The following is a 21,748-nucleotide window of genomic DNA, read 5'->3' on the forward strand; positions in this document are numbered from 1 at the left end:
TCCCATCTGTATTCTTTCATAGACACGAAGAAAATGCTACACCCCAATATATTCCAAAATTACATTCTGGCCTTGACCTTTCCCCTAAAGTCCATATTTGTAAACAACCTTCTTGTGTCACCTTAGTTACCTAACACTGTTTCAAGTTTAGCAAATGAAATGTAGAAGCAGTTATTGCCAATTCTGTCCCATAAGTATTGTTACTCAGAACAAGAGACCTAGACAACAACTTGGCTCCATTTCCTCCCTTTTCTCATATCCAGCTCCTGTGACCCCCAAGGACCTGCCCCTCCTCTTTTTCTTTAATACCACCCAGTAACCAATGCTGTATGGATTCTCATCACATTAATGCAATAGCCTACTAATTTTTCTCCATGCTCTCCCTATAAATGATCTACCTTTCACACAGAAGACATAGAGAACAACAAACAGAAATCAGAGCATACTTCTCTCCTGCTGGTTGGTGAAGTGTGACAGGGGAGGACAGGAGGGAGAGGGAACTGGGAATTGACATATTAAACAAACTTGTTTCAAATTTAAACTAAAAAATTACCAAAAAAAGATACACACTCCATACTCACATTTTTTAAGAGAGATACTACCATAACAGGAGGCAGGCTTATGAAGTTCTGTACCCCAGAAGCACAGGAGAGGTATTAGGGCAGTCAGACAGTCATTTATAAGAAGCATTTTCTTGGAGGAGACAAAAGTTCTTCAGGGCATTAACATATAACCGGAAAGTTAGAAGTTAGTAGCCCTCTGTCAACTTCAGAATGCTAGAAGTACCACCCTGGAACTCTGCTTTGGGAGAGGGATCTAGGCATCTTGCTCAGGAGTCAAAAATGTGAACATCTGCTTAAGCTTGAGGAGGTGATATGTGGCAGTTTGCTAATATGATTCCTCATATTTATCTGGCAATCTGCTTAAATATTTATTCAGTACATACTGCCAGACTACTCAACCCCCCATTCCTCTTTAAGAACCATCTACTTTTGTATTTTTAAGTTTATCTTTTAAAATTTCATTTTGCATTCCAACCACAGTTCTCCCTCCTCCCATCCCTTCTGCTACTCCGCCCTCACCTCTCCCCTCAGATTGCCCCCCCATTCAATCTTCCCACAGGTTAAGGGCTACCATGGGGGGGGGACAAAACCTGCTCATTAAGTTGAGCTAGGACCAAGTCCCTCACCCCTGCTTTGAGGGTGAGCATGGCATCCCACCATAGGGAATTAGCTCCAACAATCTTGCTTACACACCAGGGATAGATACTAGTCCTACTGTCAGGGTCCCCTCAGATAGATCCAGTTACACAATTGTCTCCCATATACAGAGTTTGAATCCATGTTTGTCCTTATATTCCAAAGAGTATCAACTATGACACTAAGCAAGTGCAAGTTAAACACAGTCTCTAAAGACCTGCCATTAACTCTAACCTCAGCTCATTCAGGCTTTTCTAAATCCCTGTAAGAACCTTGGATTAAGAGGATGTGAAGATCAAATAAATCCAAAAAAAAAAAAAAAAAAAAAAAAAAAAAAGAGGATGCTATACTAACAGGACATAGTATTCAATAGGAAATAAATTAGAGTCTGTAAGGGACAGGAGAGTATTCAACAATAGAGTAGCAGGATATGTAAGCTAATAGGAAAAGAAGTAGTGAGAACATAAAGGATATTTGTAGTGAGTGAACAGAAACATTTAGGCATAATAGCATAGTCCAGAATGGAGCCAGAAAAAAAGAGAAATTTAAACTCTCACTGTCAAGATAGGCTTCCTGGAATTTAGCTACAGTAAAGATGTGGCGAACAGGAGTAAATGGGAAGTACAATGGCTCTTGCTTAACCAGGAGCATAAGTGCTAACTCTTAAATGAGGAAAGCAAGATGCAATGCAGTTCTTTGTGCAGGCCTTGGTGAGTATGCTGACCAGTTCATGCTTGGATCTTTCTTCTCTTCCATGGATCACAGCATCACCCAGGATCCCTTGTTCATGGAATGGGGACAGGTCAGGATGATGGCAAGCCCTCTTAGAAGCTATTAAGAAGAAGTCTGGGCAATTCTTTTCTGAGATTGCAACATTTCTGTAAGTTGCCAGGTTGTGTTTGAGGTGTTACATCCTCCTCTGTCCTTGTCCTCTGTCCTCTGTCCTTGGCTATATTCTTATCTATAGCTTTAAGCTTGATATCTAGATTTTGGAAATTCCACCTTTTCCTCAAATCCTCCTCACCGTAAGCACAATAGTGGCTTGCTGCTATTGCTCCAATCTGTCTTGTCTTGGTAACTCATTTGACTTTATAACTGATTGATTGTCTGTGTAATTAATATTTTCTTGATATTAGAGTCCATTTGAAATACCTAGTTTGGTTTATTTACTTGACTGCTCCCCATCTGTGAAGTACAACAATGAATTCAGTTTTAGATTTATGTGTGTGTGTGTGTGTGTGTGTGTGTGTGTGTGTGTGTGTGTGTGTGCGCGCGCATGCACACATGTGCTCATATATATTATTTTTAACAAAGAAACTCATAAATAAGTGGTTGTAAATAAATGCCCATTAGAATAAAAGTTAAGCAATGTCTAAGAGTGAATCAATAGATTGAAGCTGCCAGATACTTTCATAAATGTTCATTCTATTACTTATTTTCAGTATGGGAGATGGGACCTAGAATGATATGGATGCTAGCAAAATTCTCTACCACTGAACAAATTAGGTTCTATTTTGTTGATAGAATGTTTGCAGAGAAAAAATATCTAAATAGCTAACAGAAGAAATAACAGGCAACCATTTGTGTATTACCTAATAGTTTGCTATAGTGGTCACATTTTATATATATCACCAAATTCTCAACTCAGTCTGTTCAAGGATGTGTTGGTTTCCTCATGACATTGGTTCCAAGAGGTTCTTTCAGACACTTAAACCCAAAGATGCTCTCATAGCAAATTGTGCTATGCTTACACATAATTTAATATCAACAAATTTCACATACACTAAAAATTAACAAAAAGTACCTAATATGTATTGTGTTATTATGTGTTGCTAAATACATTAAAGACTGATAAAAAAAAAAGCAAGCATAACATGTTCACTATGGATGTAATGTAATGCTTTTCAAATATTTGAGAGACATAGTTTGAATATATATCATAGATTATCCTGCACATATAGAGGGCTGTAGTTCCTCTCTAAATGGAGTCCTTTAAACATAGCCCTACAGTTAGACAAGAACCCAGGGAACATTAACAACTTGTCTCAGGCTTCTTAGGCTAGATTGGAACTTGGGCAGTCTAGTTTTGAAAATCCAACTTTCAACTACTGTGGAATAATGTTTACTGAAATGAGTATCTTAGACACTGATATCAATATATTCTCTCATGTCTTTATGGATTATAAGTAGGCAGTTATGTTGGTAAAGCACTGTGCTTTCCTCAAGTGCACTCAAAAAAGAAAAAGTCCAAAAGCGATTTCTGAGTTTTTAATGCACAAAAACAACAGCCCAGAAACATAACAAGTGTTGACTTATAAACAACGAAGTATGATATTAAGGGGACCCATCCCCACTCAGGAATATAGTGTGAGTAGACATGAAGGGAAGGAGACACTTTAGGATTAAGTGCAAGCCCTAAAGTTGAATACAACATTCATATATGGCTTATCTTGCATCAATATTTTCATAATGAAGCTTATGACATCTATACATATCAGCAAGATGTTTTTGACTCAACAAAAATACTGAAGAGGTAGTTTTACCAACGCAAGGTAGGGAAAAGGCTTTACCTTGCTTTGGCGGTTTCCTCAAAACTCTACAACAACAAAGTTTTTTCTAAGTTGCTCCTGGATCAGCCAGGAAGATAATGCATTTGGAGCCTGCCAATTCATAAATCAAAGGACTGATTGATCCAAGGGGGCAAAGATGTTATGGAAATCATGGCTGTGTGTGTCTGCTGGCAACCTCCATCAAGTTCTTTGTTCTAGTGTAAGACATCCTGGGTCAAGAGAGAAATGCATGATGGGACTCTCAGTTGGGTGAAACCCTGCCATTTTCTGGTTCATTTACTGAATGGCTTCGTGCTAGCAGCTTCCCCAGTGACTCAATAATTTTTCCAGGTAACCTATCATTGAATATCATGAGTTTCTTTAAGTTTGAAAGAAAATAAAGCTTGGAATTTTGTAATAAATACAAGTAACTGAACACAAGTCCTCTTGCTTTTGGCTGTGTTTCATAAGTCATAACTCTCGGAGATTCAAAAGAAAGGAGTTTGGTTTCTGATGGCAAGATGCTGCATGCTGCTTACCCTGTGTGTGTGTGTGTGTGTGTGTGTGTGTGTGATGAACTTGGGAAATTCTATCTGCATGGAAACTGACATCAGTCATTTGACTCTATGTACAAACTAGCTTATCCTAAACTTACAATTAGAAACAAGCCCACCCCACCCCCACCAAAAATAATACAAACAGAAGAAACCAAACGGCAACAAAACATTTGTCAATTCTCAAAACTGGAACAACCATGTACCAAACCATGGTTGAGAACCACTTGAAACAAAGTGGCATCTTGTCCATCAGGTATGACTTGTTACACACAGAAAGCATAAATATACAGTATGGAGCTTTGTATGGAGCTTAGCAGAACCTGGACATGTTAGCACTAGGCTGAAGTAGAGTAGGAATTTCCACAGAACACCCCTAGCTAAAAAGCAGTCTCATCACAAGATCACTGGAAGGTCACCCATGATGAGAACATGGGTGCGGTGGGTGACACTAAGCATTATTTCCACTCACACTTGTCTTTGACAATGCACAGTGTGAGAAACAAAGGTCACAAGTGAACAGCGCTTGCCCACTTCTGCATGTTCTTGCAGGAAAGTAGGCGCAGGTATGTTCTTTGGTGGTGATCTACAGCCACATGCCTCCTGTAGGCTCACCGTGCCAGGGGAAGATTCTGAGGACACAGGGTGTTCATCACAGGAGTGTACATGCATCAGCTCCCACAGATGAGGTCAACACGCTCCCACTATCACAAGGTTCCAGATTCAAATCAAATCATAAATAACTCAGAGTTCATGCTTGGGCACTTCCCTTTGCAGTGTTACCGGAAAAGGAGACTGGTCGGAGCGGCAGGAACGCTGTCCACCAGTGTGGATTCGAGAGTAGCTTTGTGCACGTTTGCAATATAAACAACAGCAACAACAAAATCCCCTCTCAACATCCCCCAGATATTGCCTATATTTTATTGGTTAGCTCTGTCTGTAGATAGGAAGACGCTGTGCTGCTCTTGAGCTCTTTCAGTCAACTTCCTCCTCTTCTTCTTGTTTCTCTTCTCCTTGGCCTTTGGCGTTCTCTTTCCTAGGATAGCACAAAGAGGGAAAATAGAGGGTGTCAGAGAAGTGCCTTTCCCAAGGAAAGAGAACACAAAGCATTAACAATTTTGTCCAAAGCCCATCTGGAAAACATCACCTACGGAAAAGGCAGCCTCAAAGGGAAAATTGTTCACATTAATTTTGATGAAATAATAATAATTTCCTAAATTGGATATGCTGTCCAGAACAGAGACCGAGCTTCCTGTTACAGGGAACTGGCCTATTTAAAAACTTCCCAGAGGCCGGATCAGTCTTTCAAATATCATCATGCCACAAAAATTCTATTTATACTCTCCCACTTTGAACAATGCTACCTGTAGGAGCCACCTTTGCGCCCTTCTTCTGCACCCCATGTCTGTCAGAAGAAAATAAGCTTCTCTCCATAGTAAATATACCAGAAGTTTCAAACCCCATTCTTAGGGAACATAGGTCTTGATTTTAACACCATCTCCACCTGGTCCTCTACAGACCAATGAGTGAAACAATTGACTATGTGCACTGATTTCTTTTTCATTTTTTATTTAAAAAACAAAACTCACAAGGCATCATTCATTTCATGTTTCATCAGTTCTTATCCAAACTTCCTGGACAAGTCATTCTTATTAACACTGAGAAGGCTTGCTTGTTCCAACAAATAGATGATAATGTGTCTTACTATCAGAAAACACACCAAGTTCGATTTCTCGCCTTAGCCACTAGGATGCCTGAACCACAAACTGAATGTTTGAGGTTTTACCCCATCAGGGATTATTGGATACAATTTCTCCTCTGCCTCTGCCCCCTTTTATTTCTTCTATCTTCTGGTGATGATTTATATTGTATGCTTTAGAAGGCCTTAACATTGCTTTGCATACATGTATACACAAGATGATGAAAAAAGAAAAAAGAAGCACTTGGGTTTCATTCATTATTTTATACTATGAACATATAGAAACATGACATGTTCAGAAAAAAAGGGGGGACTTCATAAATGTCATATTTTACTAGAAGTCATCACTATATACCGTCATTACATAAAGACTACTCTAGAAAAAAATCCAATTATCAAATATCTGCTCCCTGCTATACTTCCAATTTTATATAAAAATCTATGTCCCACTTCTGTAGGGTTCAGCTATCAGATAACAAAGTAATCAGCATTGGTGGGACAATTTAGCTGAGTATCCAACTAACACTCTTCTGTCTTCCTATACATATGAAATTCAGTGTCCTAACCCTTGTCATTAAAACCCAAAAAAGAAAAAGGTAGCTAATATAAAATAAACTAGATGGGGCTGGAGAGATGATGTTGCAGAGATCCTGGGTTCAGTTCCCACAATGCCCCACGATGACCTCCACAGATACCACAAAAACACATAGTACCCATACATTCATGTAGAAAAAACACTCATACCCATTAAATAAATCTTAAAACAAAATAAACAAGAGGTGAAGGAGATACATATCTTAGGAAACCAAGAAAAAAAATGCTTTCCTAAATTAAAGGACATATTTCCCATTCTTTCAAATTGTTTGAGTAGAAGAAGGGAAATGGTCTAACTCCTCAATACTCCAGAAAATTGATAGAAATACAGTCAACATCCAACAAATGGTGCCTGGGTAAAAAATGTCTCAAGGAAGAAGATAAACTTATTTTAATAGACACAACATTAAAATAATGAGAACATGATCATGCTCCCATATTAAATTATAAAGGTCCTTGAAGTTAACTTCTGGTTCTCATTAAATTTTGGCATTAATGTTACAATGGCATTTTGCCATCTTTAAACATGGTTAATCCTACCCAATGAAACCCTAGTCCAAGTCATCATTAATCCAAGCAGCTGTGAAGTTATAACTTCGTAGGTCCATTATCTCTAATGATGACACGCCTGAGGAGTACAAAAAAGTATTTAACAGAAAACAGCATGTCTAAAGAGAAGTGTCGATTACAGAGGTTTGCAAAGAATTTTCAGTTCTCCGTGTTCCGTAAATAAATATCTGAAGCTCAAAACAATCACTGCTGACTATATTTTTAAAGTCCATTTAGTTTACCATTCCTTTATCTAATTTTTGACATTTCTCTTAAAAGTAAATTGGAATTGGAATTAAGTAAATGGAGAGCAAAGCTTACATTTCTTGCTTAAAATTATTCTGCTAGACCGAAAATGTTAGATAAAACTTCTGGCATTCACAATTTTAAAATCTTCATGTAGAGAAGGTAATATAAAATAAACTAGATAGAGCTGGAGAGATGGCTCAGTGGTTAAGAGAACTTGCTGATCTTGCAAAGGACCTAGGTTCCTTATGATGCCACACAACCCAAGTTCCAAGGAATCTGAGCTTGAATTATGTATGGTTGTGAGCCATCATGGGAAATGTACATTACTTTCACTAAACCTAATCTACACTTAGTTATACTTTTAAGATGGCTAATATTTTTTTATCAGTTATCTAATAACTCTTCCAATAAAAGCCATCAGTACTAAGTGTCCTTGGCTTTGTAATGGGACAGTTACTGGCATTTGCATGGAACACTTGGTATCGCAGGCTTATTTGGCGATATTCCTGAAAACTATGAAATATTCTTTCTAACTGTATGGTTATTTCTTTGGTGACCAGTTCCAACTGACGATGATTTGGGGACCCAATGATAACCCTAATTATTTTCATATAAAGACTATTGGATGTAAACTTCTTTGCCATTGTTTGGTTGATTGGTTGGTTGATTCTGTTTTGGGCCAGTACCATTTCTAATATTAAATATATTGCAAATACCAAAGAATTAAGATAGTAAGCCAAAATCTGACCACAAACAGCACTAAACTAACAGAAAATATTTTGTGGTTCACAGTAGATTGTTCTGACTTTATGCTCAACTTGAAATAACAGAAATATATTAAAAGAGAAATTATAGAAAGGATTCCACATACACTTTCTTCCAAATTCAGATTTTTCAGACATTAAGAAATTAAGTTCAAACCGAGAACCATCTAGCCCTGTTCTTGTTTAATAATTTTTATTGGACCATAAATGTGCTAATTTTGTTCCCATTTAATTTCTTTATATCTATCTAGATACATTCATGTATCTATATAGTTTGATATTAAAGTTCAATAATGACTTCTGTACATTGTATATCTGTAAATTCTCAATGTATTTATACACATATAAAGGGCATAAATAAAATACCCTGTTATCCTAAGAGAAATCCAACAGATTTAACTTTTTTGCCTCTGTGTTAAATAATGGAAGACTCTGAATCTTTACTACACCAGATCAGAAAAGAAGGTTTGGGTTTATGCATTTGGCAGTCACCAACTTATGCAACTCTACTGACAAATTCTGCACATAATTACCCTGACTGCTCTGAGAACACTGTGGCCTTGACCCTTTGCTACAGCATGACTACTCTGTTCAGATTAGGACAGAGCACTGTGCAGAATAGATCTGCTGAGGACCAATCTATGGATGTGCAATGATGACTTGTCAACATGTTACTGTCTTTAAGGAAATTGATGCAATGTATGGAGAAAAGCTACATCGAGGAAGAATGAATCTGGACATTGTAATCAATGTGTATGACATGACATTACATTGTGGGTCTTCATTTCTATAGCTATGGTCATCATTCAACAGAGAGTTATGAGCTATTACATGAGAAAATCATGCTACTAAGATGAAAGGAAGGTGAAATTATCAAAATGAAAAAAAAACTAGGTAGGTATTATCAAAGCCACATGCTAAGCAACATAATCTTTGCACACATAGGGAAATGGTCCAACAAGACACCCTATCCATTATTCTATCATGAGAGGTGAGAAAACACTTGTGGAAATATTCCTAACTAACTAGAAACTGTGGATTTCTCTACAGTATTCATGGCAGGGTATGTTGTTTTGAAGCAAAACAGCAGGAAGACTCACAAATTACAAGAAAATCTGAAAGCAATGAATCTACTTATTTTGATATTTCATTTTAATAGATGCTCAGATCCAACAGTTTCTTTTCATTAGCCTTCCTACAGAATCTCTGCATCATTATAGCAATGGCCATTGTACTTCTGTTAGTAAGGCAGAGAGGCTGTCTAGGGCCTCCAAAATGATGACTGTTTCTTCAAAGAAAACTAAGAGTAAATATAATAGAGGTAAACTTAAGGGAAAAAACAGTAGCCATGATTATAAAATAGAAAAGCTTCTCTCTTGGTATTTTCATATTTATGTAGCATGTTACATATGTGTTACAATTATATGTGTGTGTATAAAACATATTTGTCCACACATATACATGAAAATAGGGAAAGGCCACATTATGCCAAATGTAACTAACTGTACAATTAAGTGTAACTACCGTTGTAGTTACTACTATAACAAAAGCAATCACCGAAGACCAAGATGCAAATTTTGAGGTTTGTGCTATTGCAGGATTTCGTGAATTCATGAAATCTCTCAAGCAACTAACATTGAAGGATAGAGTCCTGTTGAATGCTGCCATGCCTCAGAAGGTACTCTGGAGGCAGGACAAGAACCACTGGTTCCCCAGACAAACTCTGAGAGGTCTACACTGCCGACAATAAAGGGTGAATTGGTTATTTCCCTTTCTCATATGGGCAAGCTTTGAGTTTATAGAATAATGATTAGTAAAAGAAATTTATTTTTTTAAGACTGATGAATGATTCTGTGGAAAGATGCCAGTTGGCTCTTAAAATATTTAAGGGTCCATATAAAAATACACAAAAGATCTAAATATAATTTGTAAAGAAAATTCAAATGACTAGCCAATAATACTTAACAATTAAAACTGCCAAATAAAAAGGGATGCTGATGCAGCATCCTTAGAAGCAAAACTCCCTAAGTCTGTTAAGAATAAGGAGAAGTAGGCATAGGACGCATCATAGAACTATAATTCAAGTACATCCTCTCTACAAAGCCATCTGGCAGTATTCATAACTTTTGACTCTGAACTAGGAGTCTATTTTAAGAAAATAATCTAAACTTGGGCAAAGCTTTATACATAGAGACATTTTCTATCAAAGTGACAAAACAGTAAACTACCTCAATGACCTAGTATAAGTTTTTATGACCTGTCTTTTATTACTATTGAAGCAACAAAACTCATGCATTTTATATTTGAAGGCTGCTGCAATTAAATCCACTTCTAAGAGAATTACTGTGGCATGGCCCCAAAATTAATCATTAAATGGTCTAAGAAAAATCGCTTAACATAAAAATGCTCTTATTATGAACATAAGAAATTCATTCATAGAGTGATTGCACATAAATTGACAGAAGATATAATAAATGCTTAAGAATAAATATATGACCTAAACCCTTTAGATATTAATAGATAGCTATTAAAAAATAAGGAGGCAGCCTTTTCATTGTTTGTCTAGAAAGATATGTAAGTAGGCAAATATACTGAGTTTGTACCTACCACCGTCTGTCTTAAGAGTTCATAGTAACTATCTTAAATGGGAAATTAGGATTGTCTTTATTGCATGCCTGTGATGTTCTAACATGTTTTCACCTTGTAAAATGACTACATTGAGTTAATATACCTATTATTTCCTCACCTACTTAATCCCTAATGAAAACAATGACTCTCTCTTTGAAATTTTCCTGCATACATACTGTTATTTATGTGAGCTTGGAAGACAGAAGTAGAGGTAAGGAAAAGGGTAATGTGAATGGTTACATTTTATTGGTTTGTTGAAAGATTATTATAGTGTGAAAAATTAATAAGCTACTTATTGAGAGTAGGTAGCTTATTGGACATCTTTAATGTCAAAGGGTAGACTGAAAAACTTCCTGGTAATCACTTAGTCACTTCACTTCTACAAAAGAATCAATGCTTTAAAAATCTGTACACATGTGGCCAGGTGGTGGTGGTTCACACCTTTAATTTCAGCACTCAGGAGGCAGAGGCAGGCGGATCTCTGTGAGTCCAAGGCCATCCTGGTCTACACAGCTAGTTCCAGGACAGCTTGGGCTGTCACACAGAGAAACCCTGTCTTGAAAAACCACACACACACATACACAAAATCTGCACATGTAACAATAACAAAGAAAAAGCATCCATCAACTTGAAGTGAAAGATATCACAGGATGGAACATAAGGGAGATTGTGTGGACAAAAGAGAAGGGGAAAGTGATACAATTGTATCTTAATAGCAAAGCAACACATAGACAAGATTAGAAAAGAAAATGCCCAGGGCATATCACATTAAACTCACTAAATATACAAAACAAGATGAGTACAGATGGCTGAAAGAAACATGCATGCACACACACACACACACACAACTCACATATAAAGGGCAACCTTTCAGAATAACAGCTGATTTCTCAGTGGAAAATTTAGAGCCAGAAGACCCACACAATGCATTCCAAGTCCTAAACTAATACCCAGCAAAACTATCTGCCATAATTGAAGGAGAAAGAAAAACTTTCCATTAAAAAATAACAGCTAAAAAATGAATCCAATAAATCAAACACAAGAAAATACAGGAAGACTGAAGAGGGGAATTAGCATAGCTAATACACCATGGGGAAAAAAGTTGTAATTACTGAACCACAGAGTAACACAAACAACATCAAATATAAACAACAAAATGACTATAATCACCACACACATTTCAGTAATAACTTTAAATATTAATGGCCTAGATTCTCCAATCAAAAGTCATAGACTGGTTGAAAGGATCAAGAAATAAAAATCCATATATCTGTTGTCTACAAGAATTGGGCACCACCTTAAAGTACAAGAGTGGATAATAGTACACCAATCTAATGCGACAAGGAAGCAAGCTGGTTTCACCATCCTAAAAGCAGACAAAATAAATTTCAAAGTAAGACTAAATAGAAAGAGTTAAGAAGGACATGCCATTCTAGTCAAGGGAACAATTAACTAATATAGTATTGCTATTCTAAATATATATTCACCAAATTCTGGAACACCCAATTCATAAAATATTCTTCTGGTATTAAATACAGGGTTAATTCAGACCCATTAATAATAGGCATTTCCAGTACTCTACTATCTCCAATACACAGGAAAGTTGGACTAAAATAAAGAAACATAATAATAAATAACATCAAAGATCATATAGACTTAACAGATATCTCCAGAAACGTCAGCTTAAACAACAAAGAAACTACACTCTACTCATAGCACCTGGAGGCTTTTCTAAAATATACTACAAATTCAGAAGGATGGAAATAACTCAATGTGTACTACCTGACCATAATTAAATAAAGCTTAAAGAAGACATCAAACAAATCACTAGTAAATACTCGCTCGTGTAGATTTAAACAATGCAGTGCTAAGTGGTGAGTGGGTTAAAGAAGAACTATGGAAAGAAATCCTGTAACTAAATGAAATGCAATGAAGCAGCTGGGTCATTTTGAAAACGGTCCAACAAGAGAAATGTATAGTTCCAAGTGTCTACATTAAAAGTCTGAAAGAGCAACAATAAGTGACTTAATGAAACAACTTAAAAATTTGAAAAAACTAGAACAAACCAAATCCAAACCCAGCTGACAGCAAGAAATAATAAAAATCAGAGCAGGAAAAACAATGAAATAGAAACAACAATAACAAAAATACAGAGGAACAGCCTCAAAGAAAATATCTGGGAATAAATATAATCAAAAAGTGAAGGGACATTACAATGAAAACTTTGAACATCTGAAGAAAGAAATAGAGAGAGACTAGAATCTAGTGACTAAAAGATGGAAATATATCCCATGATCATGGATTGGTCAAATTAGTATTGTGAAATCGACCATTTTATCAAAAGCTTTCTACAGATTCAATGCAATCCCCGATTTTTAAAGAAGCCCCTTGTTATTCTTCACTGAAACAGAAATAACTATCAACAAATTCATATGGAAGCATATCACTCTTGGAAGAAAAAAATAATCCCTAGTATAAAAATAATAATGCTAGCAGGATAACCATTCCTGAGTTTAAACTACATTACAGAGCCATAACAATAAAAACCATATGGTACAGGCACAAAAAACAGATATGTAGAGGTATAGACTGATGGAATAAAATCAAGACCTAGATAGGAGTATACATAACTCTAGCCATTTAGTATTTGACAAAGGTGTAAAAAAAAACACATCCAGAAGAAAGGAAAACATCTTCACCACGTGGTGCTGGGAAAACTGGATATCCACATGCAGGTGATTATCTCTCAACTTCCACAAAAACTGACTTCACATGGATCAAAGACTTAAATGTGAGCCCTGAAATGCTAGAACAATAAAAAAATATTGGTGGCTAAGAAATAGCTCAAAAATGTTCCTAGTCTTCAACAATTAGGAAAATACATATCTAAAATTACTTTGAGATTCCATCTTACCCCAGTCATAATGGCAAAAAAAAAATCAACAAAATAGCCAACAACAAACACTTGGACAGGGTGAAAGAGGGAAGGAAATCCCTCATTCAGTCGGCCAGGCTGCAGACTGGTCTACCCACTCTGGAAATGGTGTGAAGAATTTTCAAAATGCTAAAATTAAATCTACCACATGATCCAGCTAGATCCCTCCTTGGAATATACCCAAAGGACCCGACATCCTACTCCACAGATACTTGTCCAACTATGCTCACTGCTGCTCCTTCGTGATAGCTAGGGAATGGAAACAACATCAATGCCCTACAATGGATGAAAATGTAGTAACATACATGATGGACTACTATCGTGCAAAAAGAAGAATGAAATTTGCAGGCTAATGGATGGAAATAGAACAGTAAGCCAGAGTCACAAAGACAACTGTTTCATTTTCTCTCCTCCGGGTCTCTTGGCTCCAAATATTCAGATGTGAGTACATACCCTGGAGGAAGTGCAGAACCAAGGAAATCAAAAGTGACCATGATCAGGATATGGGTGAAACAGGACAGCAGGGGATGGGTGATCTGATCTGGGAAATAAATAGGGGGGGCACTTTGTTAAGAGAGAGAGACAAATACAGAAGAAGAAAGGAAGAAGGCAAAAGAAAGGATTCTGGAAAAGCCGTAAATAATCACAGTTATTATCTACCTGAAAATACCTATAATGCATGTAAACTGGTTTATAAATACATACACAGTTTAAACATAATTTCCCCATCTGGGATGACAATGCTCCCTCCAAGAGTTAAAGACCATCCAAATTTATGACACCAGGTGTGATAAAGCCCTTTTGAGTTGTGGATCAGAGGTATCCAAGAGACCCCCCCCAAAAAAAAAAACATTACAGACTGTTGCTGATGCGCTTGGTTGCCCCACTAGAGGTGGAAGGTCAGTCTTTATTGCTGACAACATCAGGCACTTCAGAGACATGGCTCAGAGACTACTGAGTTGTAACTGATCTAAAGTCTCCTCCCTGAGGACTAGCTTTCGTGGTATCAGGAGGCACCATGCAAGCTTCCAAAGGACAAACAAGCAACAGTCCTACCAAGCTATGATATCTGTGAATCATAACAATGATCCGTGTGGTCTAACACTAATGGTGTGTGCAATATTGAGAGAAATAATCTTCTCCAAGGGGAAGTAGACCAATCAGTTATATAATGCCAAAGGGTTAAACTTGAGAGCATACATGCAAGTTACATCATTTAGACTAAGTATATTGTGTGTGTGTGCATTTGTGTGTGTATGCAACAACAGTTAATAATTGTTTTTTTTTCTTTTTTGAAAGACAGCAAGGAGAGGTAGATTGGTGAGGGTTTCTTCAGGGATGAAAAGGAATTAGGAAATGTAATTATATTATGCTTTCAGAACAAAAATTTAATAAAAGGAAGTGGGGTAAAATGACTAAAATTGACTATATGTGTCCATGAAACTGGCTGAGAGTAAAAATGGGAAAAATAGTCTGTTTTACAGAGAAAATAGTACTAACCAAAAAAACAAAACAAAAAAAACAAAACAAAAACTGCACACTAACCACATATGACTTCCAAGCAGGGTTTCTTTTTGTGCTGTAACTGGGAGAGCATGACAATCACCCAAGTCCAACATAATGAATGAGATGGACTTCTCTAAGCATAAAATCCAGAACACTTATTACCTTTGCCAGCGCAAAGGGTGAATTCACTAAGCCATTAGACCAGAAGGGGAAGTTGCTGACTACGTGTCACTACCCTTTCCAGCTTTTACCATAACAAAGGTAACATTAAAATGGCCTCTTTGATCCTTATATCACATAGGTGACCCATTGCCTGTCTGGCTTGGTTAAAGATCTTGTTTTATATTCAAAATGAGAGAAATGTAAGAGTTATTATTATGCTACCACTACAGTTTCCTCTACATGGTATTTCAGACGCTCTTAGTTTTATAACAATAAAAATTACCCTTTGGCTGTATCATATGACCTTTATGAGACTGATAAGATAGTCCTAGGCTTTAACATACACCTGATACAATGTAGTTGACAGAAAAGTGATGGGGCTGAAATCTGGCTTGGTTCCCTATAACATTTTTCACTCTGGGTAACTGAACTCAGAGGGAAGGAAACGTTCAAAGACACGATCCTCTTTATTATTCTCTTTTATGTAAGCAAGAAGAAATGGCTAAAAATTCTTTCCATAAATACTTTATGTTCACTGAAAAGGACAAAGTTTTTGGGTGGGGAAACCTAAAACAGCTCTTCTGTTGTTTGCATTAGCTGAATATATACTTCTACCACAAGGGGGCAGTAGTTCACTTTTATTCTAAGACTTTGGAGCAACATTTGTGTTTTGTTGTTTTTAATTGTGCAGGGGGAGCTTTACAGTTCTTACTTCTTAAATTTATTTTAACCGCAACTTGAGGCTTAATTTTTTTTCTAGAGATACTTCTGTAGAGGATTAAACAGTAACAAGAACCAAATTCAGCACGAGGGAAAATATAATCGCTGTTCTGTCAGAAAGATGTCTGTGGACAAGAGAAAGGCACCATTAAGATGATCCTACTATCCATCCACTTACCCATCATCCACTTAGCAAGGAAAAAGTACTGATTCAATGCTTGAGTTAACATTCTCATATGAGGAAATGAATGCACGCTACAGCAAAGGGTAAATATTTTATATCTAGTTTATAGGAACTAAAAACATGTTCTTCAGCAGCTTCTATTTCACACAGTGTATAGAGGATTGCTGTCAAGAATAAAAGCTGACCATTTATGATGACTGCTGACAAAGGACTCTGAACAAGTTGGCCTCCCAGCCTCCCAGCGACGTTAGTTCCCTTTGAGCATGCAAGTCAAAAGGTAACACGTGGCATTTCTGACATGTTACTCAACTCTGCGAGGTACAATAGATGGCAAGCAAGTGAGGCACCAAATGTCTAGATGAACTATCCACCTTCCTCCAACTAATTAGTAGCAGAACCAGGCTGCAATCATGGGTTTTAATTTCACTCTTCCTTACACAGACTTAAGGCCTTGAAAAGTCGCTACAGACAGATGGAATTGTGGAGTCATTTTTCAATAAAGACAGAAGGCACTGACATACAGCTGCTATCCTTCTTAGTGATTTCTATAAGAAATGTCACTGGCCACATCACAACCATGAAAATGTTTAGATTGGGAGCTGGGGTACCATCAGAAAATAGTTTCAGGTTCCTCCACAGCTGACTTCATAATGGAACACACCTTCTTAAGACAATTCTCTTAAAAACTACAGGACTTAATGTCTTCTCTTTGATCTTAAATCAATAGCCATTAACTAAATGAATAAGATATCCAAGAAGTGATATTTAATACTATAATGTTAATTTAATTCAGGCTCAATACAATTTCTGAGGAACTTGTAGATCGCCCATACAAGTGAAATAATGTAATGCTTTCTAAATGGGAGCTATACAAGAACATGCGTTATCAATTCAAGCCCACCACCTAAATTACAGACTATATGAAGGCAACCAATTTTCAACTTTGGACATAGTCTATGTAGGCTATTCTGAAAACTGAATAATACCTGTGGCTTTTCAACCCATCTCTTTGTGACAACCTCAACTTCACTCTCTTTCATTTCTAAGTGTACATCCCCAGGAAAGCATTTCAACACACCTTGGTCACTTGACAAGATAACACACAGAATCTGAGATGCCTGTCTTGAATAAATCACTCTTTGTCAGGATATGAGGTGGAGAAGTCTCATAGTGGAATGTGCAGGCATCTAGATTAAAGGTTAAGACCATAGCTTTTGAAACCTTATAGGCCTAGATTCAAAAGTAGAATTATGCTGCTTAGGAGCTGTTAATGTTAGGCTGTTTTTATTTACTTTCAGACTTAAGTTTTCTATTATTACAAGCAAATAATAGAGTTATACAGGATCTTGGTACTTAACCCTTTCTGCTCCAAATGAAAAACACATCTGACTATCTAAAGCTAACATCTACAAATGAGATAAAACATGTGAAATAGTACTGTTCTGGATCTGCGTTCCCTTATGCCTACTTTATAAGATAAAAATCTATAACTGGCTCCATTATCAAGTCAAGAATCTCTGGCTTGGCAGGCCTTAGACCCTAGAGGAGAGCCAACTATTAGTCTAATAAGTAGACATAGTATTAATCCAGCTTCTAATGGCTTGTTATTATAACCATAGATCAATGCATCTCTCAGCCCTCATCAGGGAAGCTTCTATTTGTGGTCGACAGTGATTAACAGAGACCCACAACTGGTAAAGGTCAGAGGTCAAACAACTTTGGAATGCTTGGCCTTAAATGGGACATCTCTACCTTACCCCCTCCTGCCAAAGTTCAGGAATCATTGTGAAAGAGGGGCTGGAAAGAATGTAAGGGATAGAGGCAGTGGGTGACAATAAGGAAACCATGTCTTCTGGACACAGCAGGACGGTTGCATATAAGAACTGACAGAAGTTACAACAACATTCACAAAATCTATGCATGCTCAAAAGGGACCAAATCCTAGCATGGATTTGGTTGGGTGGGTTGGGAATGAAGTTCTGGACTCCCTTCCCTGGTTCTGTTTGTGGGTGATGCATGGAAAGACAGGTAGATGTAAAGCTGCCCATGCCTGGAGGAGTGTGCACACATGGGAAACAGTTATGTGTTATGTGTAACCATCAAGATGGCAGCTGTGCTTCTGAGAAATTTGACTTGCTCTACAAAACAACTCAGCTGGCTCAACGAGCAGGTCTGTTCCCAAAGGCAACCTGGCTGGTGCACAAGAATCCTAAAATTGAAAATACGTGCACACACACACACACACACACACACACACACACACACACACACAAACAAACAAACAAAAAAGCAAAACAAAACACAGATTGCTTTAAAATGTTAAAATATATTAACTATTAACATGTGGGTTCTTTCTTCAATAAATATGCAACTTTGCCATTGCAAATGTTGAAAAGGCAGGGGTTAGCAATGCAATTTGTTGTACACCACTTGCCTAGCATACCAAGGCCCTTGGTTTTAGCCCTAGTTCTGATGCACAAGCACCCAAATAAAGACAAGATAAAAGAGGTAAGACAGAAAAGCACTTCTTGCTCCGTGTAACATAAATGCTAATAGTATCAGGTTATAACTAGTTGGATTCCAAAAACATGAAACAAAGAAATCCTTTAACTTTATTCACAAAGGTGCTTTCTACAAATCAGTTCCATACATTAAGCCATCATCAGCATCAGCATCATGGTATCAACATCATCATGGTATCAACATCATCATGGTATCTTCATCATCAACACCATCATCATGATGTCATTGCAAGCTCTGTAACAGACACCAAGTGCTTGACAGGGGCTAACTCATTTCATATTAAAATTGGCCTATGATATAGATTCTATCTCTACTCATATTTTTCAGAAAGGGAACCTTGGGGTCAGAAAGGTTAGATTACTCCAGAGGCTACCAATGTTGAGTGGTAAAGCTAGGATTTGAGCAGTGTTGTCCCAAAGCTTGTTTTTGTGTGCCTCCTTTCATCACTCCACAATATAATAAGGAATGCCCTTCCCCAAGGTCACAGAGGGAAGGCCAATGGAACTTTAATTCCTTCAGTCATGAAGTGTTATAAAACACATGAACTGGTCATGAATGAAGTGGCTGGACCACTAAATTCATAAGCAGAAGCATGAGACCATCATGGGTTTAATACAAAAGTATAACCAAGTGAATACTCTTGTTCCTACATGACAAAGAAAATAAACATTTCTCAAAATAGTCTTACTACAAATAAAGATCAAAATACTCTGTTGTCACAGTAGACTCTTCATCCACTACCTTGTCTAAGTATCTGCAACATAATTCTTAGATTTATTTATCTGTATCTCTCTCTCTCTCTCGTGTGTGTGTGTGAGTGCGTGCATGCGTGTGTGTGTGTGTGTGTGTGTGTGTGTATGCAAGAACATGTGCACATAATTAGACTTACAAATAGTTGGGAGCTGCCTGACATGGTGTTGGGAACTGAACTCAGGTTCATTGGGATGTTTGGTACACATTGTCAAAGATCATATTTCCAAGTTTTAGAAGAAATGTAACATCTTGCTGGGTCATCTTGAATCCAAATATCCTTGTGTGTGACTAACAGATTATTAAAACAGTAAAACATGGGATTATTTTTTTACAAATATCCTAATGGTAATAAAATTGGTTCTTACCTCTTCAACTTATAGTAGTATTTCTTTCATATTTCAGATAAAGCTGCCAAGCAGTGTTGGCAAGTCCCAGCACTTGGGAGGCAGAGGCAGGCAGAGCTTTGTGAATTTGAGGCCAGCCTAGTCTACAGAGCTAGTTTCAGGATAGCTAGAGCAGTTACACAGAGAAACCCTGTCTTGAGAAACCAGAAAAGTATATATCATGTCAAACATCAACTATAAACTAAAATCAATGACATTTTATGTATAGACAAGATCCATAGTAACTTTTTTGAGCATTTCTTCTTGTCATATTTTATTTTCATGTTAACAGTTTACTTTGGCTCTGTTATTAAAGGAAGTCACACAAAACCAGGAGTTTATGAATAACATTAACATTTTCAAATCTATAACACAAATGATTTAAAATGAAAATATCATTGAACCAGAAGTTGCCATGGAGATATTCAAATTTGAAAAAACAATAATGTCAATAAAAGAGATAACCTGTCATATAACAAGAAAAACTACATAAAGAATAACAGTGATCTATTATATAACACTAAACTTTTCATGATAGAATGCTATCTCATGGACCTATACTGAAATCAGAGCTAAGTCCATGGAACTGAAACAATTCTGTAACAAGAAAACAACCTAATTTTAAAATGGACTTAGGATTGGAACAGACATGTCTCAAACCAAGAGAGATAAAGGGCCAAAGGTTATGATTAAAGATGTTTAATGAGATATCACTTCATACCCATTACAATGGCTCCTATTTGAAGAGCAAAAGGCAGCTATTGTTTAGAGTTTCTGGCAACATAAGTCACTGCAACTATTAGCCTGGAGTCTCTCCTAAACACACAGAATTGCTGCATAATCTAGAAGTCCTGCTTCTGGGTATCCATCCAGGAGAAATGAAATAGTTATATTAAGGACCTCTGTATGCCCACATATGTTTCAGCATTATCCATAGTAGCTAAGAGGGGGAAGTGACCTGAGGGTCCCTCAATAGATGTATGAATAAAGTTCCTGTGATGCACATTGTAATACCCATATCCTGTTGTTAGTCACAGTGCAGACTGAACTGGACAAAATTACAGTAAGTAAAATAATCCGTTACAGAAAGATTAATAATATTTTGTAGTTTTACTTATATATGAAACCTATAAAGATTGCTGTTGCAGAAATGGAATATAAAGGTAGAGGAGAAAAGGAAGAATAGAGAAAAAGGAGACATTGGTTTTAAAAGCGGTTTTGGTTACTGAAAGGGATAGCATTAATGACTAATTGCATTACATGGTGGTCATAATAAAACATAGTTATATTACTTAAAAATTTCAAAGGGCAAAATTTCCTTGCAGGGCTGAGGATCAAACTTTGGACTTTGTGCTAGACCAACTTTTACAGTTCTGGCAGTGTGAATTATAGGCTGGTGATCCTTTGCTCTAAAATCCATATATGAGTGAGTACATACCATATTCCTCTTTTTGTGACTGGGTTACCTCACTCAGGATGGTTTCTTCAAGTTCCATCCATTTGCCTGCCAATTTCAAGATTCCATTGTTTTTTTCCACTGTGTAAATGAGCCACATCTTCTTTATCCATTCTTCTGTTGAGTGACATCTATGTTGCTTCCAGGTTCTTGCTATTACAAATAATGCTGCTGTGAACATAGTTGTACAGATGTCCTTGTTGCATGGACATGGATCATTTGGGTATATGCCTAGGAGTGGAATTGCCAGGTCCTATGATAGACTGATTCCCATTTTCCTGATGAACTGCCATACTGATCTCCAAAATTGCCCTACAAGTTTGTACTCCCACCAGCAGTGG

The 21,748-nt window shown here is 37.0% G+C and overlaps 1 protein-coding gene across 1 annotated transcript in view; it reads right to left on the reverse strand.

Moving 5' to 3' along the window:
• Positions 1-4,249: 4,249 nt before the first annotated feature.
• The window catches only part of Rspo2 (R-spondin 2), a 139,516-nt gene continuing 122,017 nt past the window's right edge, over positions 4,250-21,748 (reverse strand). The window contains exon 5 of the mRNA XM_051202607.1: positions 4,250-5,338. Coding sequence (XP_051058564.1) covers positions 5,223-5,338 — 116 coding nt within the window. The 3' untranslated portion in view covers positions 4,250-5,222. The remainder of the gene's footprint in view (positions 5,339-21,748) is intronic.

This window comes from Phodopus roborovskii, unplaced genomic scaffold (assembly GCF_943737965.1).
Source record: "Phodopus roborovskii unplaced genomic scaffold, PHOROB, whole genome shotgun sequence".
Lineage (NCBI taxonomy): Eukaryota > Metazoa > Chordata > Mammalia > Rodentia > Cricetidae > Phodopus > Phodopus roborovskii.